Source organism: Numenius arquata, chromosome 3, assembly GCF_964106895.1.
Source record: "Numenius arquata chromosome 3, bNumArq3.hap1.1, whole genome shotgun sequence".
Lineage (NCBI taxonomy): Eukaryota > Metazoa > Chordata > Aves > Charadriiformes > Scolopacidae > Numenius > Numenius arquata.
In genome coordinates this window covers 13,845,546-13,871,293 of record NC_133578.1, presented here as the reverse complement: position 1 = coordinate 13,871,293, position 25,748 = coordinate 13,845,546, and the positions used below count along the sequence as shown (strand labels likewise).

Sequence of the window (25,748 nt, the reverse complement as noted above, 5' to 3'; positions counted from 1 at the left end):
GGGCCGAGGCAGTAAGCTGCTGGGTCTCGTTGTCCTTGGGAACAATACTCTTGGCACCTTTTGCAGCAGCTGGGAGCAAGGTATCAATATCTGCCAGGCAGGCGAGTGTCTCTTGTAGCAGGAAGGCCAGCAAGGTACAGGGCAGAGCTGCAGTGACCGAGTGAAGCATTCGATGGGTGCTTGGGACTCAGCTTGCTGTTGTGGTGTTTGGGTAGAAAAGGAGGGAGGGAATATTTCAAGTGTGATAACTTTAAAAATGAAGCCTGAGTTTTCTGTGCTGCAAAGCAAGCAGCGTTGGTGTCTCAGAGCAAACATAGATTACAAGGGATTCTTGCATGTAGGTAGAAAGCTTGCAAAAAAAAGGATGACTTCTTGATTCAACAAGGAATTGCTCATAGAAACATCCTTTACACTGGTGACACAACATTTGACACTGAGAAGGGCCCAAAGGCCTTTACTTTCTTTCTGGAGCTCTGTGATTGCAAACTGTTTAATGGCTGACAGTATCCATCTGACCATCCTTTATCACAACTGTAAACTATCAGGAGTGCTCTGGGCACTTCATTTTCATGAAATATTAGGCCGTGTTATTGTCAAGCGAATGGAAGAGTTGATGACAAATTTCTCCTTCTGCCCTGGTTCAGGAGCAGGTCTCAGCATGATGCATGGGGACAGCAACGTGTGCAGTCATCAGGGGGCTGGTAAAATTGATGAAGATAGCATATCAGGGAAAGATAAACATGCTGTAGTCAGCACGATTAGGGCAAAGAGGCATCTCTCTGGAGCTTTGAGCTTAGGAGTGCATCTACACGCTGCTGCAAAAGCACATGCCCCGAAAAACCAATCTGGCCACCACCCAGGCTAATAGGGCCACATGTTTAATTTGTTGTGGCAAATGACAAAAGATTTGAAAGCCATCACCTGCTTTCTCAAAGCATCTGTAGCAGAAGAGCTGTGGGACAGACAGCTGCTTGCTCGACGACTGTCGTACTTCTTTCCCTGCCCTGATTTGAAGAGGTGAGCACCCAAGCATAGGGAGTGCTTGAGTAGCATCAGCCTGGCTCACCCCTGCAGCCCTGCCCCAGAGCTTCATCCACTGAGCTTTACATGTAAGAAGCACTGAAAGAAGGGGGATAATTGTTTACAGTGGTGCAAGGAGGCCTGATTAGAATAGCAAGGTGAAATTAAGGAAAATGTGTGCTGGTGATCTAATAGCTCCTAATGAGGAGACCTGTGAAGTAATACCCCAAGAGAAATGTAGGCTTCATGTCTTGCAGCATTTCAGTATTGACTGGGAAATTACTGGAAAGTACCTTGTAAGAGACAGCCCATTCTTGGCAAGGAGAACAGTTTGTAAGACTGAACGTAGTGGGTGTCTCCACTTTAGTTGGTCTAAGCGGCAGCAACTTGTTAAATTTGAGGATTCCTGTTCTGCAGGAGACTGTGCTGAAAAGTTGAGTTACAGTCAGTTAATTATTGACTGATACATTTTTTGCAGAGTATGAAGCTCAGCCATCCCAAAAAAAGCACGTATGTGTGTGTTTTGTTTTGGAAATGCTGTACTGGAAACGCCTCATGTGAGTTGTGGTTTGGGTGTTTAAAATCCTTGGCCAGACAGTATCTCCCATGATGGCTTGTGCTATAAAAAATGCAATCCAGACAAGATTTGTGGGACACAGTGGAGCACCAGGCACGAGGGACCTGAGTTACTGTGCTCTTACGATACCACAATAGCTCCAGTAGAGAGTCAGATTAACGTTGAACTAGCAAGAAATGAAACAAGTCAGTCCTCTTCAATAAATTAAAATGGTTTAAATTCCATTTTTCCAACAGAAAGTATAAACATTTTGGCAAAATAAGATTTTTAGTAGAAAATTTCACTTTTCCAGAGACCACACTTTGCATGCAGAGAACTGTTTCAACAAAAGCAATATTCACAGCTCAAACAAATAGGAATTGCAGGACAAAGAAGCAGTCATTTCAGCTTTCTGAGACTATTGCTCTGGGTTCTGGTATAGTTTGAATCTCCAGAAGTCTTTCTGTAAATTACTTCAGTTTCCTGTCTCAAGAGCCACCTTGCAATTTTTATTTTTTTTTTAAATGAAGAGCTAATTAAAACAAATCTCTTCCTCTCCATATCTAAACTTTCAAATTGAAAAGTCACATCTGGCCTGTATGTCATGAGCTAGTTAATGAAAACTATTGAACTTTCGTACGGCGGATCTAACTTTCCAAGCCATATAATGCCATTAAGTCATTAATCATTGCAGCCCCTCAGTTGGCATTGGGAAGGTGTTGGTGGGGAAGGAGATGGCAGCCAAATAGGTCCATTTGGGAAGGTCAGAGGCAGTTTGAGGCGGGTCTGGCTGTGTCTACACACTTATGGGGCCAACTGTAGCATCAGATCATGAGGAATGGTGTCTGATGTGGTCAGTCACCCCAGACGTTCCTGTCTAAAGCTGCCCTGGAGGCAGGATGCTCTGTGCTGGGCAGTAGTAGTAATTAGGAGGAAAGGGAATGAAGGGGGTCAAAACCTGCAGGGTGCTGTATTGCTAAATTCCCAAGCCAATATTGGCTGCTGATTGCCTTGTCTGTAGTGCAAGTGTCTGATGCACGCAGAGCCGACAGTTGTCCTTACCTCTGAATTGTACTAATTATGTTGAATGTTACACTATTGTGTGGGTGTTGATGCTTTAATCCTCATAGCAGCCATAAAAAAATCTTCCGTGCTTCATTTAGCACTGAGGAGCTGGCTAGACAGAGAAGTTAAGGAGAGAGCTCACAGCGTGCCCAGCATTAAAGTAACTCATTTATGAGCCCAGAGGCGTTGGAGCTCTGCTTCGCAGCCCACTCGTCACTGGGTCTTGCTCAAGCTTCCTAAATTTCAATATCTCAGAGGAGTGCTTTGAGGGCTCACCACTTTGTCCCCATGGACCACCCTGAAGGCTAAAATCTTTGGATAAGCATTAGGTATAATAATTTTTCTCATCCATAGAAAGATGCAGAAAACAGGAACCCCCTGCCCAGCCCATGTCAGGTGAGTGTGGTAACCACTAGGCTTTGACTGCTGTGTGGTTTCTTCACACTCATATTTCCCCACTCCCCCCAGATCACAACTTTTGCTCCAGTGAAGAACACAGACCAAAGTCAAAAGCCTCCCTTTTTCCTTTCTCCAGCCTTTCCTGGGACTGCTCACGACGTGTCTAGAGCCAGCCACTGCTGTACCCTTGGTTTTGGGGTGTTTCATATGCATTTCTACCAAAACTCTGTAACTCATTATTTCACAGTAATCAAGGATGTTATGTTGCCACAAGGAGTATGCTTTTGTGATCGGTTGATATCTGCCCTGTAATCTATGAGTGACAGAGGAATTCAGATGAAAGAAGTTCACCTTATACAATGTGCCGTTGTGTGTTGCAGGAGCATCTGACAGACCTGAAAGAAGATCTAGATAAGGATGAATGTAAACAGGAGCCTGAAGTTATTTATGAGACGAACTGTCACTGGGAAGGGTGCACAAAGGAATATGACACTCAAGAGCAGCTCGTCCATGTGAGTAATGGTTGGGAGGAAACCCCAGCGATAAATTTGGGTTTCTGTGCACTTGTCCTCATTTTTTATCACTAGCTGCTGTACAGCCAGAGCTCACTCTGGGACCTACTAAAGGTGCAAATCAGAGATACAGTGTGTAAACACTGCCAAAGCAGGTCGCTGTTCCCCAAGGAGTTTAGCTGCAGGAAGCGTCTCATAGATTATTTGATGTTGCTCTCTTCTCAGCTGCTGATGCTGCAGTTTCGGTCTCCTTCGTGCAAGACCCAGTGAGAGAAGGCTTCGTGCAAAGGATCTGATCAGAAAATGGGGAAGGGGGCTGAGCTCTTCCCTCTTCCCTGGCCGTGTTCACTGAGCCTCCCCATACATTTATACCAGCTACGGGCCAGGGATTGTCCATACTGTCTTCAGTCCCTGTCCAGGCCACGAAAGCCTTTTATGCTGCTGTGACATGAGCTGTAGGCCCATATCACTTAGGGGCTCTTGACCTGCTCAGCTAATCCCTCCCACAAAAATAGAGCACTTCCAGAGTTTGGAGACATGCTCCAGTGTCTCCATCAGGGCCTGAAATAGAGAAAGTGGGTTGATTTTTTTAAAATTGGGAAATAGGGCTTCCGTAATCACAGTGATGTCCCCAAAACAGTGTCAAAGCTGTTCCCTGAAGGATCCCCAAACCAAGTCATTAATCAGATTTTCAGTTCTAATTAATTCCAGGAACCTTTTGTGTGCTTTGCTTCACCTGGGAATCCACCGTTTGTTTTCCTTTGGCTTTTGGGGTTGACAAATCCCTCAAACTCAGAGCAAGTCCTAGTGAAATCAGACATGATCTGTGTCTGAGCCCCACCCCAGCACCCTTCCAGTCCACATTTTGAGTCTGTCTTGTGAGCCGCACTTATCTGAAGAAGGCACAGAGCTACTGGGAATTCACCAGCCCCAGCAAAATGCTGGACTGAGCAAATTTTGTGACTGGAGCAGCTATCTTCTCCCTTCCCTTTGGCCTTGTGCTGCCTTGTGCCCCTGGCTCCAAGCCTGCCAGGGGCCACCCGTGTGCAAGTCACTTGTAGCCCTCATTCTGAAGTGTCATATCTCTTCTCACTCTTTTTTATAGATCTTCATTTTAGTTATGTTCAGATACCACCAAGCAGGCATTGGTCTCCATTTCCCCAAGCGTTTCCACACAAACATTATCTTAGTGCAGAGGGACCATACTCTAAATTATAATCTTGGGCATGTGTTCTTTTTCCATCTAAGGCTACTACCTGCCCATCTCTGCCAGAAGTCACTGGTTCAGTGCAGCCAGTCCTTGAGTACAGACAGATTTGGAAATGTTTTTCAGGGCCAAATGAGTGATAAGGTGCTTAATGGGCGGCACGTTGCATGCCATGGGATGTTGCTTTTCTGGGGTTAAACCACAGCAGTCCTGTCGGATGGGCTGGGCTCACATTTGTCAGGCAGTATTTGTGTATTTCCCTCTCAGATGTAAGAAAAACTCTTTAACTCTGCCCAGAGAAAAGTGCAGGGCAAATCCAGGCAGCTCAGCACAATTTATTTCCAGAGAAAACCCAAAGAAAAATATTTGACAGAATGTCCAAGATTTTCCTAAATTCGGAAGGTTATAAAAATGGAGGCTTCTGTACTATGATTACTAGCAACATGGGGTTGTGGATTTGGGATGCCCAAAATACACATGCAAATGAAATACAGATGTCGTGGGCCAACTTCTGAGAAGGTGGCATCCCACCATGCATGGAAAAACTCTAGTTTGTGTGCAAAGCAAAGTACCTGGGCGTGCAGGGTCCCTTCTCCACACACAGTGGGCAATGTGCTTGTGGGAGAAGTGCATGTCAATGGGGAGCAGCAGGAATGAGGACTTATTTTTTCAAGCACCACTGCTGCTCTCAGCCTTGAAGGTCACACTCACAATTTGAGAGAAGCCCAAGCAAAGCCTCCAGCCAGGTAGGGGGCTATGGAACCATAGCTGAAGTGTGGTGAGTTGTGCAACTGCTCCTCCCCCATGTGATGGGAAGCAGATGTTGCCCAGACAGTGAGTTAATAAGCCTGAAGGGGAGCTACAGTCCCCCTCCCATAAATGTGTCTTCCTCTGGCCCAAGCAGGACCCAGAGGGAGAGCCTGTGCACTCACCCACTCCTAGCACTGCCTTGTGTAGTCTTGGTTGCAAGTCAGACTCCCACACAAACAGGGCCAGGAGATGTATCTTCCCAGCCTGGTCTGGATGTGGTTTAGTGCGTCCATGGGTCTCTTGAGGGCTTCACTAGATTTCCACCATCTGAGGCTAAAATATCACACTGATGCTATGTTATAAAACCAGAACTGTAGGCAGCTGAGCTCCAAAACCATACAAAACCTCTCCCAAACCCAGGCCCTCCTGACAGTACACAGCTTTGGCTCTTGGTGTTTACCCATGGTGTCCAGCAGACCAGCTGAGCTCCTCACTCCTTGCTCCTGGGTAGACCTGGTGCCCCAAGGAGCAGTTTCCCTTCTCCAAGACAGGGCCATGGCATGAAAAATGCTGGGGATGGATTTCGCTGGGACCATGAAGACCAGTGACTGTTTTAATGAGGTTTTGTGTCCTCGTGCTGCCTCACCACCCCAAAAAAGTCTCATTCTGAGCCATAACATGTGTGCCTGGCCTTGGCCAGGGGGACGAAGGCGGGGGTTGGAAAAAATCTCAGCACAAAAAAACAAAACCCAAACCCAAAGTGGTTTATTTTAGGATTTCCTGTCAGTGAATGTCTGCTGAAAACACAGGAGCGAGGACAGGCATTATTTTTGGCAGCAAGACCCCATTCAGAGAGACAAGGCCGCTGCGGGAACAGCGCTGCCGACGGGCTGTTCTCCGGCTCTGTTTATTTTCGGCAGGGCTTCATCTGCCCCAGACTGGGAAAAAGCGACCCTCGTCTTCCTCCCAGGGTGGATGAAGGCACTGTTCTGGGCCTGGCTTTTCAACACCCTGGCGCAAGATTTTATGGACCTGAGTAATTAGCAGTAATTGAGGCCGCTGAGCTCTCCTTGGTGCATAGCTCGCAGATGCTGTCATTTCCTGCCAGCCTCCAGCACTGGACGGCAGGTGGATGTCTCAGGGCCAGCATACAAGCTGGCGTGCAAGCAGCCTTGTCTTCTCCTCTCCTCTGTCCTCCAGCAGCTCCCTAGAAAAGGGTCCCAGCTGCATAAATGAGGCACAGGAGGGTTCAACAGAGACAAAAATGTCTCTGTCATCCTCCCCAACAGTGGCATCAGGCAGCTCAGGAGACACTGAGAGGGCTCCTCTCTCCCTGGCACCATGGGTCACCATTGCTTTTGCAAACCTGCCGTTTGTAGCTGCTTTGGGCCCAGTGCCTTCTCCTGGAGGACACACTAGACCGCAGTGCTGGCTCTTGTGTCCCTGGTGTTATCTGTGCACCTGGATCCCAGGTGCAATGCCTGACCACAAGCAGTGGGGAGGGAATGGCTGGCTTTCGGAGCACTGTGGGTGCTTTGCTGGCATCAGCTCTTCCAAGATTGACCTGTTTCTCCCTTCTCTCCTACCAGCATATCAACAATGATCACATCCATGGGGAGAAGAAGGAGTTTGTCTGCCGCTGGCAGGACTGCACGCGGGAGCAGAAGCCCTTCAAGGCTCAGTACATGTTGGTGGTGCACATGCGAAGGCACACCGGAGAGAAGCCACACAAGTGCACGGTGAGCTGGCAGGGACATGTGGTGCATCTCACCTTGGCAAGTGGGACACCGGACTTTGGTGGTCACACAGATGTGTGTGCGGATGCAGGCATGGCTTCAAGCAGGGCTCTCCCAGGGTACCTGCAGGCACCCAGCTCAGGGCCAGTCCAGCTCTCTGTGTCTGGGTTATAGGTACTTGCAGGTTGCATCCTGGGGACAAGGCCCCACACTGTGGGAAACCACCTAACGCTGGTCATGGTTAACTCAGCATCATCCAGTACTGCTGCTGGGGCTGCAAGTTTCCCTCACCCACGTACCCAAGCATGCACACAAACCTCCTTCCAGCCTGGGGAGCTGGGCAAACACCTCCTGCCTCTGTTCTCTTAATCCAGAGGTGAGATCAACCCTTGGGTGTTTAAACCCCAAGAGGAGCTCAGTCCCCAGACCTCCTGCATGCAAGGAGCACTGTGCCTAGTGTTAAATATTGCCTGAGGAAGAGCTTGGGATGCTATTTTGTGTCTCAGCCCTGTGGGTGCAGGCTCATCTAGCACATTGGAAGAGCTGTGCTCACCTCCTCCTCAACTTCAAGATATCAAAGACTATATCTGCTCTCACACATGGAGTCTCCCACCACACTGCTCGCTGACATGGGGCAGTGAAGGATGCCTTGATGGGAGTCACAAGAGTGAAACTGTGGAGTTCAGTAGCTCTGGCCACTAGGTGTTCACCATCTCTCTCCATATATGCTTCATCCCTTTTTCCTCCCAAAGGTCTGTTCTTGTCTTTTGATATCCTCTGCTCCCTGCCTTCTCCTGCTAGTTTTTCATACCTCCTCCGCTGTCAGCATTATGCCGTTCCTCTCCCCAGAGTCTCGGGGATGAGTCTTTCTGCTCAGCAGATGTCTGAGCCCTCCTCCCGTATCTTCCTCCTCTTCTGCTCCATTAGTCACTTCCAGCCCTGCTCCCTCTCTGGCTCTGCCCCAGCTCCTGCTTACAAATATTAGGATATGTATGATTTGCTTTCTGCATGACTCCTTTATCAATCTTCTAGCCCTGTGTTCATTTAATTTAGAGCATAAGCTCCCCGGGGCACAGGGCCATGTCCTTTGTTTTAATCTTCTAAAGCACTTTGCCCAGTTGTAGTGCTTTACCAATCTTCCTTAAAAGTATCAAGGAATATTGATCGTCAGTGTGCTACGAAGTGAGCGGTGAGGGAAAGTCTAGCCCTGCCCTTGCAGGTAGAGGGACTTAGAAGACAAAAAGCAGCAGGGACTGCATCCTCTTCAGTGCTGTAATGGAGCAGGAAAAAGCACCGCTGCACAATCCTGCCTCTTTCAAGCCTCAGTTGTGTTGCACCGGAGCAAAGGAAAGGCTGTGTGTGTTCAAGTCTCAAGTCCTTCTCTGCCTGCTGGAGAACTGCAGTCCCCCCATGTGTGATATGTCACAGCAACTCTCCCCGAACTGGAGTACCACCAGTTTCCAATTGCCTGGGATACATGGCAGCTCTGGGTGCCTTTCTGTGGCAGAGCATTCCATGTCCAAATCTGGCAGTGATTTTTCAAAGTGCCATTTGTTTCAGACAAGAAGTTTGCGGTGTACATAAAGCTACAGATGAGCCCAATTGCAGCCTGGGATTCGGTCAAGGATTATTTCAACAGATGACAGCCAGAACTCCCACTGACATAATCAAATCCACACGTAAGAGTGGGAACAAATGCTTTGAACATGCACAGGCTGCTTTGCTGAGAAGCTCTTATTTGAAAATGTGGCCTCAGTACTTTTGGTCTTAATAACTGCATTTTTGTGTCAGTATCCAGCAAAATCAGAATGGACACATGAGTTGCCTCGTGCTGAGTTCCCTTTGTTTTCCAGCAAATGGAATGATGTATTTCAATAACCATAAGTGACTTGAGTTGTAAAGGACTTTGCACAGGGCAAGAGAAGAAAGGAATATACTGTGCTACCTCAAAGTTGCAGCATGTTCTATGGGCCAAATGGGCTAATGAAAGTTGTCTGAGGAAGGGGAAATGGATCCATCTCATCCTGACAAAGCTGTGGAAGGAATCAGCTCTTTCGAGATGCTTCTACTGTCCTTGAAGAGACGTGGATATCTCAAGAGAGCAGAGCAAGTTTGCCTTATATTCACTATCCCTATGGCAGACCTTAAAGGGAAGCTTAAGTAACCCTACTTTTTTTCCAGCACAACAGTTATATGGGATCAGCCTGTGCCTATGTGCTTCATGGGTTTCACAAGCTGCTTATTCGCCTTGCTCCTTAGCAGTGCAGGCAAGTCCTATGCCCGTGGAGCACAAGGAGATGGGTAATGTTGCTATTGCACACAGCAGCCTTTGGCTTCTGCCCAAAAGGGCCAGATCTCTGGACACGTGGAACCGTTCTGCTGCCCACAGGGAAATCAGACACAGAGCTGTGGCATGACCTGTCCTGCTGCAACACCGGTTTCTTCACTGGCCAAGACTCAAACATAGCAATGTGAAGTCCTGTCACATCTGGACTGAACTTGTAGAGACGTTTAAGTGATCTAACTAAAATACAACACCTTGCAGCTTGCATACATTACAACAGGAGGGGCTACTTGTTGAAATTTAAAGTGTGTTTTAAGATGCTTGCATAGGAAGTGCAGCATGGGCTTGACAATGCTCCCAGCTGAACAGTGAGTACAGCATTTAGCTAGAATTTGGAAGGGAGCCTTGCGTTCCTTAAAACCTCTTCCAGTGTTTGTACGTTCCACTTGTTTTTTCAAAGAACATTTAAGACGGCCTCCTTGGTTTGAGGTGAAATCCTCTCATGCTGCTGACGGGGCAGGTGCAGGGAGAAGCCTCCAGCCCAGTCAGAGTGGAGGGCGGCAGGACTTACATCACCCGAAGCCTCACCATGTCTCCCAAGCTGCTCCTTCTCATTGTGTGGGCAGCTGGTTTCCTCCCAGGAGGAAGGTTCCTGGCCTGTTTTGTCATCCAAATATCCATCTGTCTTCAAGACTGAGAGTCTTGTTTTTTAAACTGTTAATGTCAGACAGCCTGACCACAGCATCCTCCAAGAGTAGACCCAAGCTGTAATTTGGGAAACTTCAAAGCATGCTAGATTTCTGCTTGTGTGTTAGAGAATGGTCTGGCCTTTCCAGCGCTGGTGCTGGTGAAGTTGCTAGGCTGGACAAACTGTCAAGAAGCCGTCAGTTCTCTGAGTAGGAAGGAGAGGGCCTCTGTTTCTGAGTGTGTTAGCTACAGAGGGATGGCAGGAGGGGCTAAGAGAGCCCTGGGAGGAGTGGAGAGGTGTTCAACCCTACTGGAAAAAAGAGTCTCTTGTTGAAATGTCAGGTGGGTACCCGACAAGGAGCAGCACCTTAAATATGAGTCACTGCTGAAACTCTCAGCCTGCCTAGGGAAGTGAATTCTCCCAACAAAGTAGATGTTGTTCCCTAAAACACAAGCCCTTTAAAGGCAAGAAAAAAAGGAAGAATGAGAAACAGATGAGAAGGGTTTAGGCAGGGGAAAATCAAATTTTTCTGGTTAATTAATCACTCCTCTTGTGTTTTTTTATTTTAGTTTGAGGGTTGCTCCAAAGCCTATTCCCGCCTGGAGAACTTAAAGACACACCTGAGGTCCCATACTGGAGAAAAACCCTATGTCTGTGAACACGAAGGCTGCAATAAAGCCTTTTCCAATGCCTCGGACAGAGCCAAGCACCAGAACAGGACACATTCCAATGAGGTAAGCCTGGGCTCACCACAGCTCAACGGAGGAATTTTTTTTTTAATTTTGCTGACAATAAACATACACTTTACGTGCTGGACTCATGTAAAAAGAAACCTAGTGTAATGAGAGGTTTTTCTTATTTTTTAATGGGATTTATTTTGCTGGAGAGCCAGACCACATTAGCTTTATATTTATGAAATCCATGTTTGAAATCATAAACAGATGTTAAAGTATGCAAACTTTTTAATCGGTTTTGGAAATTAAAGCACACATTTTCCAAATTTATAATTTTTAATAGCGCAAATAGGATTGTACAATTGTGCATGTGGTGTTTAATATTACTGTGTAGCAGACTTGCAGTAGTATAACAGCTACCCTGGATCCTGACGCTCTGGAAATAATACTCTCTCCATCGTTTGATGTACAATGATAGAGCACAATGCAATGCTTTGTTAACCTTGGCTAATTAAGATCCACTATTAGTAGTTGGGGAGCAGAGGAAATTGCCTTTATTGTAACGCATGTGATGGTCTGTTGCAATCAACCACGGCCGACGATTGAAATTTATATTACCACTAATTAGCTGACAGGGGAACTAAAAACAACACTCCAAAGTTCTAATAGTGTTTGCAGCCATGAAGAATTCAGTCTGCAGCCTAATTTGCAACAGTTAAATATAGACTATTGGAGAATGGAACGCAATTGCCACAGATGACAGCTTTTTGAAATGATGCTGTGTCTACAAAGGGCTTGTTTGGAGTATTTCTCTCTCTGGCTTAATATGAGTCAGTGATAACCAAAGCTCTGTAGGTTTCAGAGATTCTGTTGGAGTCAGAATAAGGACTCAAAGTCTAGGATACCCTTCCGTGCTATGTGATGCTGAGACGGACACAATGAATGACCTGGATCCCAGTGTTATTTGAATTGGTTTGGGTGTGAACCCAAACATCAGCATTGTCCTTCACCAGTGAGCCGCTTCTCCAGCAGGACACAGGTTAAAATTAACCTATATCCACACTGGCACTTAGTAGTTTGGGCTTGATTTAAGGCTACACTGACCTTGGGGCCAAGAGAGACCAATGAGACATACAACCTCTGGTCTGCTCAGCAACCTGCATTCCCAGTAACTGGTGTTTGACTAAAGCATCATTTGCTCTCTGTTAAAGCTTCTTCCCCAGAAAGGTAGGCAGTCCTGAGTTAATCTCACATTTCAGGTATTAGAAGCTACTTGTTTTCCAGCCCTGGGTGTTTTCTCTGCCTTCCTCCAGTGCTGGATCCAATGTCCCTTTTGTTGTTGCTATTAACACCTCATAACACTACAGTGTTAAGTCACTCTCCATGTTTTCTCATAAACTAAATAAGTCAATCAAGCCACCGAAGATTCCCATTACTGCAGCATTTTTTCATGACCTTAAATCAAGTTTGCATCTCTCTTCCATCCCTAAGGATTCTCATGTGGATGATCAAGACTGCTGGTACAACTTTCAGTGCTGGATACATACTCAGTCTGCCCAGTTTGGGCACGCTGAAGCAGTATGTGAGCTACTTTTTGCGCTTAGATCATTTTAGTTCGTATGCCTAGAGCTTTTCCAGGATCCCTCTTAGGCAGGCAGAGTTTCCATTCTGTTGGGCCAGATGGTGTCCCGTGTTCTTACATGTGGAACTTTGGCTTTGGCTGTGTTATTAAATGTCATTTCTTTGATTTCTTTGATGGGTTCAGTTTCCCAAGTGATCCAGATCAGGAACTGCACTGGATCTGGGATGACTCCTCACTTCGTCTGAGCAGAGCTTGGACACACTTGAAGGTCTTGCTCCTTTGGGTTCCCATTGTGCAAGAAGGTGAGGCTGTAGGACAGGAGCCTCCAACTCCTTGTCTATGGTGGACTCTGATCTAGTATCCTGACACTTGGCACAGGCTGCATCCAACAACACAAATTAAAGACTCGAATAACAGATAGGGATTTTATCCTCTGCTCTTACTTCCCCTGGAGGATGCTAAAGCCTTCTCAGGTGCAGAAATAGTGTAGCCACTAGTGGAGGATTTGTACCAGACCAGCTGAGCCTTACCAAGGGAACTACATGGCACTGCATGATCTTACATTTTGCAATCATGCTCACTCCCAAACTGCTGTTCAACCCCCCTTGATGGAACACAGGCATACCCCAAGACTTGTTGGACATCTGTGGGCTACATATAATGGCTCTCTGGGCCATATATTTGAAACCCTCTTTTTGAGAAAGGTATAACATGATCCTTTGCAACAGGTGACATCCCTCATGGCAAAGCTCATTGTGTTGGGCAGAAGACCCAGATGAGGGTCCTGCAACCAGTTATGGCCATAACCAGTGGGTTAGCAAACTGGATTGAGACCTTGGCTCGCAGAACCACATAGATGCAAAGCAGGAGTTTGTGGCCATGAATATTTCCCATTACCCATTGGTAACTCTATTGTGGTTTCTAGCTACCTACTAAATATTTTCCTCTGTTTGCAGTGTTTATGTGCGATACACCACAGTTTCAGAATTAGTCATCCATGTCTCCTCTAAGGGGGAAGTTCCAGATTCCCTGTATTTGTCTCCATCATTGTGTGACAGGATGTAGGTGTATGGTCCAAACATGCTGAAGTTCAAGGCTGGGTATATATTACTACACTGGCTTTTGTTTGATTGTTGAAATGTCACGTGCACTACTACTTCATTTTAAACTTTCAGTGACTATTTGAATCCCTTTAAGGCATACCTTCAAAGTTACTCCTGGGAAAAGGGTTTTCATCCTATGACCGCTCTCCAGTGCTTACACAAGAGTGGCATGAGGTCATGGCCAGCCAAAGGCTCAGAGTGCTGTTTTCTCCAATTCAAGCTAAACAAGAGAAAAATGCAGAAATTCAGTTCTGCCAAGTGCCTGGGGAATTCTCCAGCTCTCCCACTCGAAGGAGTATCATGCTGTATGTGTATGGGAGTAGGAGGGAGGCTATCTGAGATATCTAAATTGTTGACTTCGCTAGGGCATACACTGCGTTGGATGTCAGAATCTGGATAACCCAGGGGACATATGAAGACATGCCAACAGAACAGCAGTTGTGCTCAGTTCAGATGAAGGAGGTATGGCCTGATGGAGAGGATGGTTGTACCCCATTAGGTGGAGTGTCTGCTGTCTAAGCAACAGCGATCTTGTTACCCTAATTACTGGTGTCTGAAAAATCAGAACAATTGGGCCTAAAGAATCTTTACAAAAACTCCTTTAACTGATTTATGTAGGGGTTTTTAGCATGTGTGGTGGGGGTTCTGTTCTTTAGAATAGGCCTTAATAGCAGCAATAATATTTCTATAATGCCTTGTCCGAAAGGTTGCATGAGATTTATAAACAAACTGGTTTACTTTTTGTGCTCTGGTTTACCCAGCTTTAAAATGTATTAAATATTTACCTCAGTGGGGTGTTACGAGGATTTAGTTTGTTCAAGTGATGTGCCAAGATCAGTCAGGAAGCATGCTTTTGAATAAAAAACAGACTTTCAGTGTTTTTCATGTGATGATACTGGCTTTCTCCAAAGAATATATACTCCTCTGTATTTTTTCACTTAAGCTTCTGGACGAAATTACAAAACAGATTAAAAAAGAAGAATAGGAATGGTCATTTTGGGTAGCCTTCAAACAACATCTATCTGTTTCTTCTCATGGATCTATCCTAGTGCGTTGGCAGAAAAGTACTTAGAGTAGCTGTGAGGCTGAAAGTGGAACTTGTGATGAATTCAGAGCTTCCAGCGCAGCAGCACCAGCTCAAACAACTGCAGCGCTAATACACTTTGGAATTGGAAACTCAATAAAAAAAAAAGTTAAAAGAAGAAGAGTATCTGTTTGCTGACTTCTGTTTTCGGAAGCATGGCTTCAGCCTTGTTTTCCTGTGGCAATCAATGATTCATGAATTCGGGACTAGAGTGCTATCATCTGAAAAAAACATTGCATGCCTGTGGTTTGTTTTGCACAATAACAGATTTCAAGGTGACAGGTGCTGGAGCGGTATGATAGATTGGGTAGGGTGAATCCAGTCTGGCTTGGTTCCGCTGGAATTCCGTCAGCCAGAAGGTCTCAGACATTTTCTCGGTGTAGACCCCACCTTAGCAGAGAGAATGTGTTATGGCCAGTCCTCTACATCACCTCCCTCCCATCCGTAATCAGGAAACATTCCTGTGGCCACCCGAGCAAATACATACATGGGAAAGTAATATTAGGAAAGTATTTCATGAATCCTTAGCTGTCTTTTAATCCAGAAACTGAAAACAAGGAGTTTAGCCAACATCAAATGACTGGCCAGGTCTGTGTGGATCAGCAGCAGCCCATATATCACATCTTAGAGATCTCAGTCTTTCAGAATCCTGCGGAACAGATGCTCCACATTTTGCTGCTGCCAGCCGCTATGCTCATTGTATTTTCTTGGTCCATACACTGTACCTGGAATATTTGGGCTTGTTCTAAATATAACCTAAGATTTGCTTGTATTGACAGAAACCCTACGTCTGTAAAATCCCTGGCTGCACAAAGCGGTACACGGACCCCAGTTCCCTCAGGAAACACGTCAAGACCGTGCACGGGCCTGATGCCCACGTCACGAAGAAGCAGCGCAATGATGTTCACCCGAGGCCACCTCCGCTCAAGGAAAATGGGGACAATGAGGCAAGTGCCAAGCAGAGCAGCAAAGTTTCAGAGGAGAGCCCCGAGGCCAACAGCACCACGAGGAGCATGGAGGATTGCTTACAAGTCAAAACGATAAAAACGGAGAATTCTGTGGTAAGAGCAGTTGCTCTTGGCAGAAAATACGCGGTCCCTAATTTCTCTGAAGCAATGGGGGCGTGAAGCATTTGCATGCCATTTAACCTCTCCAAGCAGTTGCCTTTCACCTGCCAACACCCTAGAGTTCAAGTCCAGAGATGAAACTGCAGGTCAGGGCACAGTCCAGTACATTTTGCACCTTCCTACCCAGCATCACAAATTCCCGCCCTTGTAGTCATGGGGGCCATGTGGTGCCCGGTGTTGAGCTTGGCTTCCCTGTGCTGTGAAAGTGGGTAAAACTCAAGAGTGTTGTGGTCAGATGAGCTTGACCTACCTCACCAATTTAAATTGAGCAACAACCATAGGACACAGATTGATGAACACTTCTTGGAGCAGAAATCCTGTCTTAAACAGTCTTTTTTCTCCTCCTCTTCCCTGCACCCTTCACTGTTTTTCTTTCCAGGCTGCTGCTGCACAGCAGTTTTGCTGGCACAACTTTGTTGTGGGCTGCCTGATGAAACCAGTGAGGATAAAAGTAGCTGTTTTATTTTTGTTGGGTATCTTAAAGCAAGTTCAATTCCTCGGTCTTGTCCATCGTACACAGAAGCACAGAATCACTGGGGTTGGCAGGGACCTCTTGAGATCATCTAGGCCAACCTCACTGCTCAAGCATGGTCAGCTAGAGCAGATTGCTCAAGAGTACACGAGTTCAATACAAAACTCCCAGCTGCCACAGAAAATTATAGTGGGATGGTGGAACAGGGATGTGAAACCAGGAATAAACATGAGAGTGAGGCTGTCATCCACAGACTACAGGCTTGCAGTCAACCATGATCATGTTTTACAACCCCATGAGTGGCCACCAGCTGAAGCAAAGACCATTTATCAGCCTTCTGGCCATTACATCAGCTCCACAGTAGGCAGAAGTGTGGTCTATGGTGCTAACGAGGTGTGTACAGCAATGGGTCCAAACACATTCAAGCCTCTTCTACCCCATGCAGGGAGCCCATCTGCTCCTCAGCACACCACTGCAGCTGGAGGAGATGGAGCATTGCAACACACGAGTCACTTTTGCCATCTGATGTTTCTCTTTACCTTCATAGCCAAAGTTCTGGTCTGCTGCTCCACTTCAGAGTGGGGCAGGGTATGGCTGGGTACAGCAGAAAAGACCTTCACCTGCAAAGGAGAGTGTTCACATAGTCCCCAGACTTCTCACTAGAGCTGAAGGACTGTGAGCTCCAAAATATATATTTTTCTTGATTTGAATCCAGGCTAAAAGATTGTTATTCCTGTGAAACAATAGGCCCTGGAGCTATAAAGATTTTCTAAAAAACATTAAGGGATGTGTTAGGTAGGAAGGAATTGAGCATTTTCACATCCGAAGTATCTGTAATTGACTAAAGGAACAGTTTTACTGTGATGAGGGTCTGTATTGGGTTACAAAAACTGAGTGTGAGAACCACTGGACAAAATGACCTCTCTCCAGTACTCTTCCTCTGTGTATTTTGGGTTTTTTTTCTATGAAAACATGGACACAATCACTGGTCTCCGTCGCATTTCTCCTGAAGGTGTGGGGTTGTTTTCCTAGGGCTCTGGACTCCCAGGGTTGCAGCCAAGCTGGCTGGCTGGCGGCAGGGCCACGGGTCAGACGTTCTTCTCTGCTCTCCTTGTCCAGTGCCGCGTACTTCATTCGTGCATGTCTAACTGGCGGCATCTGACCTGGCGGGCCCATGTCCAACTCCTGTTTCCTGGTTAAGGTCAGGGTGGTGGGAAGGATGAAATACTTCACTGGTTCCCATCACTCCCAGGTCCCTTGTTTTGACCCATCTTTGAGTCTCATCCAAAACCCATGGAGAGGGGTGGAGTTTTTATCTGGGGCCGCAAAGAGGGAAGGCAGGGAAGAGGCAGTACAGGAGAGGGGAAGATGTTGGTGATTTGTGTTGTATTCTGCACTCCCCTCTTCCTCCTTTTACTAACATGGTCCTTTCTGTTAATGCTATCTTTGTCCTAACAACCTGTTCTTTATTCCCACTTACCCTTCCTTACTCTACCTTCCTAAGGACAGTCGGTACTAAGGTGAGCAAAGAAATCCTTTATATTAAAATAGCTGTATAAAGCATGGTGTCCTTGAGACCTCCTGTCTCCAGCTAACCCCTGTGGGGTGGACAGGGAGGCATGCAGAGCAATGGGGAGGGACAGGGGATATTTGCTTGAGTGCAGAAAGGGAGAGGGTGCAGTGCTTGAGGATTCCCTTTGCCTCCTTTCTCCCAGCATCACAACTTGCCATTAAATCCTGGGACTGCAATCTCCATCATCCGGATTGAAGGGCAGTGAGGCCACCAGAGCCAGTCAGCCCTGCCCATGAGGGCTGCTAAGGAGCAAAGTAGAACACTGCATCACCCTGCGCTCCCACCTAGGCCTGGGGCAAAATACATTGCCTTTTCAGCACTCCATTTCTGACAGTTGCTGGAGCATGGGCCTGGAGCAGAGAAACCAGGCATCCTGTCTGGTAGCAGCAACAGCTACCTCATAGCAAGTTCAGACCATTCAGTGTCTGCTGCAAACAAACTACTGAATGTGAAATGCAATTCCTAATGTAAATAAAATAAATATTTATGGTGCTTATCTGCCTTATCTGCAAGTGGGAGTTTGCAAACAGTGAACCAGGTTTTTATCTGGCTGGGAAGTTTGTCAGCTAACCTAATTATACGTTAGGGTATTTTAAAGACAGAAATATGTTGTGTCTGAAATACTTAGGCCTTGATCCTATGTTAGATAAGCCAGTGCTTGCTGCAATACACCTTACAAAACCAGCTAATGTGATGCTTTTCTTCAAGAAGCATCCATCTTTAATCTTTTGGAGGAACAGCATTTAGTTTCTCTCCATGCTCCAGTTGAATGTTCCATAGTTTTTCCAGCTCTGGAGTGCTGCCCTGCCCTCCCCCTCTAGGGAAGGTGCCCCTGCCCTCTTTAGAGCTGAGATCTTGCAGCAGGGAAGGGTAACAAGAGAGGGGAGAGCCTGGGATAGGGCCAAATATGTGGAGCTCACTGGGGATGTTGGGCTCCTGGTTTCTTTCCACCCATGTTTCCACCTGCCCAACTCCTCCTCTTTTCCTTCCCCAAGATGTGTCAGTCCAGTCCTGGTGGCCAGTCGTCGTGCAGCAGTGAGCCATCACCCCTTGGCAGCACCAACAACAATGACAGTGGAGTAGAAATGAACATGCACAGCGGCGGAAGTCTGGGAGATCTGACGGCGTTGGATGACAACGCTCCTGTTGTGGACTCAACGGTCTCATCTGGTAATTCGACAGTCAGCCTGCAGCTAAGGAAACACATGACGACGATGCAACGGCTTGAACAGCTCAAGAAAGAGAAACTCAAGACAGTTAAGGATTCCTGCTCATGGGTGAGCCCAGCTCCACAAGCCAGAAACACCAAGCTGCCTCCCATCTCAGGAAACGGTAAGCCCTAGGCCTGTAGGAACCCTCCAGAGTTTGACTCTGGTTTCATAACCAACAGTCTGCCCTGGAGGAGGATCATTTGTTATTGCCCCTGAGTCAGCCCTTGATGAATAGAGATGTCAGGTAAAATGGAGGGCCTGGGTGTAAACACAGCCATCTGGTGATGTGCAACAGTAACCCAGATGCTCAGTGCTACAGAGCTAGAAAGGACGCAGAAGAGATGGTGTCCTTCCTGTCCCTGGGTCTGCCCGAGAGCTAGCCACAGTTGTCTTCACTGTCCCAGTGGCAGCTGCAAGACTGCTTGGGTTTGTTCCAGCCATAACAATTCCTCAAGGGCTGATGTGCCACCAGGGAGATTGCTGGAGTGCAGCAGCAGTATAGACAAGCTCTTCATCCTTGATCTTGCTCTGATAGGCCTTTTGTCACTTTGAGAGCTCCTGGTTATTGCCTACAGCTTCATATGCTAGTTTTCTGCTGGCTGGGGATTCCTGATAAAGGCCGCGTTATAATCCCTTCAGTTCTTCTCTAACTTTCCCAGGAAGTCCCAAGGCAAAGGGCCTGGGTTGTACTGTACCTCAGGGTTTAGTATATTAAAGCTGCTTGGTTTACTCTGGGAACAGCCTTTGAGTATCAACTTTTGTGTGCTCAGCCTTCTGTCCCTGACTGGTGTGCATCTGTCCCAGGGAGCAGCTGTGGTTGTAGCTACGTGCTGTCCCCGTGGCACTGTTCACACCAGTCCTACTTTTTTCCAACATGGAGGCACTTCCTCAGCAGGTGAGCATCAGTGGGGTACACATTGCAAAGAACGCTGCAGCAGAGACTTCTTGTCTTCTCTCTCCATCCTTCTTGCTCTTTGTGCATGGACACAGAGCTGGAGATGAAGCTTCGAATTCACTGGCAGCAAATTCATTATTGTTCCTGTAAAGTATTTGGGGGTGGCTCTGTGTGTCTGTATTCTGGCACCAAGAACACTGCCAAGTGAAATTTCTCAGCTAACCAAACCTTTTCCTGCTCTGCAACCTTTTTCTTAGGCTCTATTCTAGAAAATAGTGGTGGTTCTTCTGCTACGCTGCCTAATCCCAGAATAATGGAGCTGTCTGTCAATGAGGTTACGATGCTGAACCAACTCAACGAGCGCCGTGATAGTACGACAAGCACCATCAGCTCCGCCTACACCGTCAGCCGCAGATCATCAGGGATCTCCCCATACTTCTCCAGCCGCCGTTCCAGCGAGGCTTCTCAGCTCGGGCACCGTCCCAACAACACGAGCTCTGCTGACTCCTATGACCCAATTTCGACGGATGCCTCCCGTCGGTCGAGCGAGGCAAGCCAGTGCAGTGGGATGCCGGGTCTGCTGAACCTCACGCCAGCTCAGCACTACAGGCTGAAAGCCAAGTATGCTGCTGCCACAGGGGGCCCTCCTCCGACTCCCCTGCCGAACATGGAGAGGATGACCCTGAAGAACAGGATCTCACTTATGGATGGACCAGACCCCACCTTGCCCTCCATCCGCCTCCCACCAGGTCCCAGGCGTTGCAGTGATGGTAACACCTATGGCTACCCGTCAGCTGCAACATTTCCCCACGAGGTGCCGGGCAACTGCACCAGGCGGGCGAGCGACCCAGTGAGGAGACCTGCTGGAGAGCCCCAGGCCCTCCCACGAGTTCACCGCTTCAACAGCACCAACAACATGAACCCCTTCCATCCTCCACAGGACAGGAGGAATTTCGGCCTCCAGAGCTATGGTCGCTCAGATGGGAGCCTCCCCCGGCACACCTATTCACCTCGGCCACTGAGCATCAGCGAAAACATTGCCATGGAGGCCATGTCCGGCGAGGCAGAGGCACCTGTTGGAGATGATGACATTATGCTGCCAGATGACGTGGTGCAGTACATCAAATCCCAGAGCAATGGGACAGCAGCCGAGAGCACTTCCATGGGGTACAGCAATGAGATGGCGAGCTTCCAGGGAAGTGGGAAGCTACAGCCTCCAGCCTTGCCTGGCCAGCGCAGGATGGCAGTGGCTGAGGCGAGCATGAGCCACTTGGGACCCATGATGGCAGAGTGTCCCATGAGTTTTGATGCTTCCTCAGACATGAATAAAAATAACATGCCCGTCCAGTGGAACGAAGTTAGCTCGGGTACGGTTGATATGATGTCCAACCAGTCGAAGCAGCAGTTTTCACAGGGGAACTTAGCAGTTGTCCAGCAGAAGCAGAACTTTGGTCAGTACCAGAACTACAACCAGCAGCAGATGCAGCTGCCAGAGAACAATATGAACGTAACACAGCAGAGCTTTATGCAAAGAAATGTGGGCATGGATGGGCAGAGGCTAAACTGTATGCAGCTGCGGCAGCAGCCGATGAGCCTAGGCCCCGGTATGAACCCCGATCTGGGCTTGCACACGGGGTATAACCAACCTCATCAGATGCTGAGCCCCAGTGCAATCAGTGGCAACCCCAATCAGATCTCTCCTTCTTGTAGCAACATGGCAGCGAAGTCGGGACCCCACCTTCACCCTCAGCCAATGGACATGGTGACTGACCCTTCTTTAATGGTCGGCAGCAACAGTGAGCGCACGATGCTGGGCCAGGTCATGCACGAACCAAGTCAGCAGAACTACTCATCTCAGCCGACCCACCTGAACTTCCCCATGGCTCAGGAGGCCTTTCATCAGCCCATCATGACCTCCAACCAGCCCAGCTTTGAGCCTCAGCAGAGCATGATGGGCTCAGCCACGCAGGCATATCCATCCGGCATGGTCCAGCCTCGTCCTCCGCCTGAGCCGAGCCCGGCCAGCAGATCCCGAGGCCTCCGCACCGTCCAGCAGCTGGGCTACATGAGAACTCCCCACCCTACAAACACCATCAGCCCGGGCCAGGAGGTGGCAGAGGCCGCACATAAAAGAACCAGCGACATGTTGCCGGCACCGACCCAACAGTGTGCAGACGGCACCAGGGAAAACAATTTGATGTACTATTATGGTCAAATCCACATGTACGAACAGAACAGCAGCTTCGATAACCACGCGGACTGCCGGGTGAGACAGCAGCAGTGCGCGCTGAATGGCAAGCCGGCCGCCCTGCCTTCCCCGGGGGCCAACCAGGTGTCCAGCACGGTGGACTCGCAAGGTCTTGAGCCACCCCAGATAGATTTTGATGCCATCATGGACGATGGGGACCATTCGAGCCTGATGTCGGGAACCCTGAGCCCCAGCATCCTGCAGAACCTCTCCCAGAATTCCTCTCGCCTGACGACTCCACGAAACTCTCTCACACTGCCCACCATTCCTGCGGGAATAAGCAATATGGCAATAGGCGATATGAGCTCCATGCTAACCACGCTGGCAGAAGAGAGTAAATTTCTAAACATGATGTCATAACAGTAAAGCACAAGGCCTTAGCGCTATCCAAGGGGCTGTGTGTGAAGCAGTTTAATGAATGTGCTTTTGAAAAATAATCTGTTTCAATAGAGTAGATTTTTTTTTTTTATGAGTATTAAATACATTAAAGGGATACAAAATGAAAATTTTAAAAAGCTTCTGTACAGAACTATGTAAACTATATCCAGGCAGTTCAGCACCTCATGGTGCACCTCTAGTGTTATTTTTTGGCTTGGTTACCCAGAGCACTGAACAGTGTCACCACCAAGCTAGGAGACTGCATGAGCGTGGTTAGAGATGAAACCCTCCCTCCCCGGCAGCCTTGTAAATAGCACTCCCCATCATTTTCCGTTAGTTACATTCGCAAAAAATTCCATTTTCAACCCGCCCCAGAAAGAAATGGGAGGATGCGGTTTTGATCAGAATAAAAGCCATACTATGTATTCTGCTCTGATGAGAGTAGGCTTTAGTTACGTCTCCAAACAAGCCCTCTGCCAGCAGTATTGTTTTATACCGTAAATACCTTTGTACCTTGCAAAGAGCGTTGATTTCAAATGGCTTATCAGCAAAGTGCCTTACCATGCTTTCGTGTTAAGTAGCCAAGGCCTCTCTTCCTTTAAAAATCAAATATAGTGTATTGCCAGAAGCGTATATAAAATGTACATTTATAAAAACATAGTGGTGTTTCTGAGAAAACGTTGGAAAGACACATTGATGAGACACATAAAAGGTGAATGCACACTTTGATCAGATGTGTTTACAACATGGTTTATATCATGTGCAGAGTGGAGCAGAGGCCTGGGAACAGCAATCACTGGGAAATAATCCCCCGTGGCAGGAAGGCTCCAGTGTGCAGACTGACACACACGCATAACTTTGCGCCCTCTGAGCGCAGTGACTTTCTGCAGGAGCATCTTTAATGTCAGGTTTCTGAAGCACGCATTAGCATACCCCCGTGCGGCTTTGCAGCGGCTTCTCTTTCTGTTGGGTTTTCCATGCTAAGGTGCTCACATTCAAAAAGTGGTGATGATGGAAAGAGTTTTATGAACCGTTCAGCCCAGTCTGCACTGTGGCAGCGTTGTGGGAGCTGGTTTATTTGCCCAGTGTTCGTCTGTGTCATAAGTGTGAGCTAATACACCCTGCCAGAAGGCTTGTTGGCATGTACCCAGTGCTGCATTAACGTGTCCCACAGCCTTGGTCAGCATGAAAAGAGCTGCTGTATCCAAAAAATATACCAGGGACAACCCAGGGCATCAGTTTGGCTAATGCTTTGTGCTACAGTATATAGCTACTCTTTTGTACCCAGCCTGGTTCAATTCAGTGCTGCACCTGCAGCCCTACAGCATAGGCAAATATCTGGATAGTCTCAAAGCAGGTATTTGAGTCAAAATAGTAGCTCAGTCAGTGAGAATCTCTTGGAAACATCCTTGGGAAGAGATGGGAGCAGCAGGGCCTCCCAAAGCCAAATCCTCCACCAAAATATAACTGCTTATAATAACAATTGGCTGTTTCCAGGCTGGTCCCACCTGGCACTGAAGTCAATCTTTGTTGCATTATTTATTTTTACTGTCATTAGACAAAAGGGTAAAAGTGGTGGGGTGCATGTGCTTGGGCAGGAGGCCTTGCTTAATTTCTGATTGTGTTGGATAAGGACAACTCTCCTTATCCTGCTCTCATAGCACCATATACTTTGTACCCAGTATGTCGAAGGGCAAGGGCCAAATGTGACATCCTCCCAAGTTCTCATAGTGTGACCAGACAAGCATCTGCAGAGCTTCACTCTCTCCTTCCCATCTGCCCTCTCTCCCTCGTATCGATGTGATGTTCTCACCTGTGTCCAACTCCGACCCCTGCATGGGACAGAGGTGGCTCTATAAAGGTGCTTTCTGGTGTCCCTGCCTTCGTTTTGCACAAACAGATGTCAGGGTCTCTGTTCCCAACATGACCAAGGCTGGCATGAAAATGCCACATGTTGCCTTCAGGCAAACTTTGTGATATCAGATACACCAGCAGCCGTGCTTGGACGTGGTGCGTTGGTACAGCCCTGCTGCCAGGTAGCCCTGGGTACGGCTGGTGCAGGGAGGTGCTGCTCAGCATCCTGTGGTCTCACCCATCCTCATCCCAAATGCAGAGGGTGTGCACAGGACGCTCTTCACCCCTTGAGGCCCCCGTGGCTCCTGCTGATGTTCAGGTTGCATGAGGACAGGAAAGCAAAGCAAGGTGCCTGGCTGTTTATTTGTGTCTCCTGTGAAAGTTGTGTTTAAAGGGATTGTTTTATAGTCTGCTGTATATATTCTCCTGCAGTTACTGACCTTGCCCTTGCCTTTGCATTTATGAAAAGAGGGCAGCACATATTTTAGGACATTGTATGTTGTCCTTGGATGCTTGGAGTACAACTGGGCATCCCTTGTGCAGAGATGGATCAGGCTTTCGTGTGTCCTTCAACTACTAATCGGTTTTTTTCAACAGCTGCGTAGGGCAACGATGGCTACTGAGTCCCTCTTCACAGATATCTCATTAGAAAAAGATCAAATACAAAAGCAAAACCAAATCTCCAATGACTTGAGATTTCTCAGACTTTCCATTGGTGGTCTTCCTTCATTTACTGAAAAAGTATTATAATAACCATTCCAGCACTGTATATATTATGTATAGAAGACATCATTACTAAAAGTACTGTAGGTGAATTGTTCTGTCAAATTTGTATCTTAAGAACATTTTTAGCTGTTTTCTACATCATAAGAACGGAGGTAACATGCTGAACCTGTATATAAACCTTTTGTACATTAAAAAGTAATTTTTTTCATAATTCCTTGTGCCTGTTGTTAATGCTTTTTATTGGTAATGGTGGTTGGTCTTGGTTTGTCATTGCCACATCAACGCGGTCGATTGGACTCTGGCAGTGCTTGGGAACAGCTGCTGAGGAGCTAGATGGGCCTGGTGTGTAAGTCACTGCCTTGCCTTGAAGAACTTCCAGTCAGCAATGGGATGAAGGTGGCAGAAAGAGAGGCAGTGAAGCTGGGGTGCTGCTGCAAGCACCGCCATGCTGCCCAGGTGGCCTTCATTGGCCTCTTGGCAGATGAGGTGTTTGAACACCTTTGGCAGAGGTGTTTTGAAGGAGGATGACAGTGCAGCAGGGGACAGCACAGGAGAAGGGCTCAAAGCATGGGCTGGAGAAATTTGGCAACTAGAAGATTCATGG

The 25,748-nt window shown here is 47.5% G+C and overlaps 1 protein-coding gene across 2 annotated transcripts in view; it reads left to right on the top strand.

The window, feature by feature from the left end:
- GLI2 (GLI family zinc finger 2) overlaps positions 1–25,353 on the top strand; it is a 146,152-nt gene extending 120,799 nt beyond the window's left edge. Inside the window, exons 8-14 of one of the 2 annotated variants that reach the window (XM_074144876.1) lie at positions 869–876; positions 3,387–3,552; positions 7,099–7,248; positions 10,787–10,951; positions 15,440–15,721; positions 18,828–19,164; positions 20,196–25,353. In XM_074144876.1, the coding sequence (XP_074000977.1) occupies positions 869–876; positions 3,387–3,552; positions 7,099–7,248; positions 10,787–10,951; positions 15,440–15,721; positions 18,828–19,164; positions 20,196–22,546 (3,459 nt within the window). In that variant the 3' untranslated portion in view covers positions 22,547–25,353. The remainder of the gene's footprint in view (positions 1–868; positions 877–3,386; positions 3,553–7,098; positions 7,249–10,786; positions 10,952–15,439; positions 15,722–18,827; positions 19,165–20,195) is intronic. The other variant, XM_074144877.1, reaches the window with a different exon arrangement.
- The last annotated feature ends 395 nt before the right edge of the window (positions 25,354–25,748 follow it).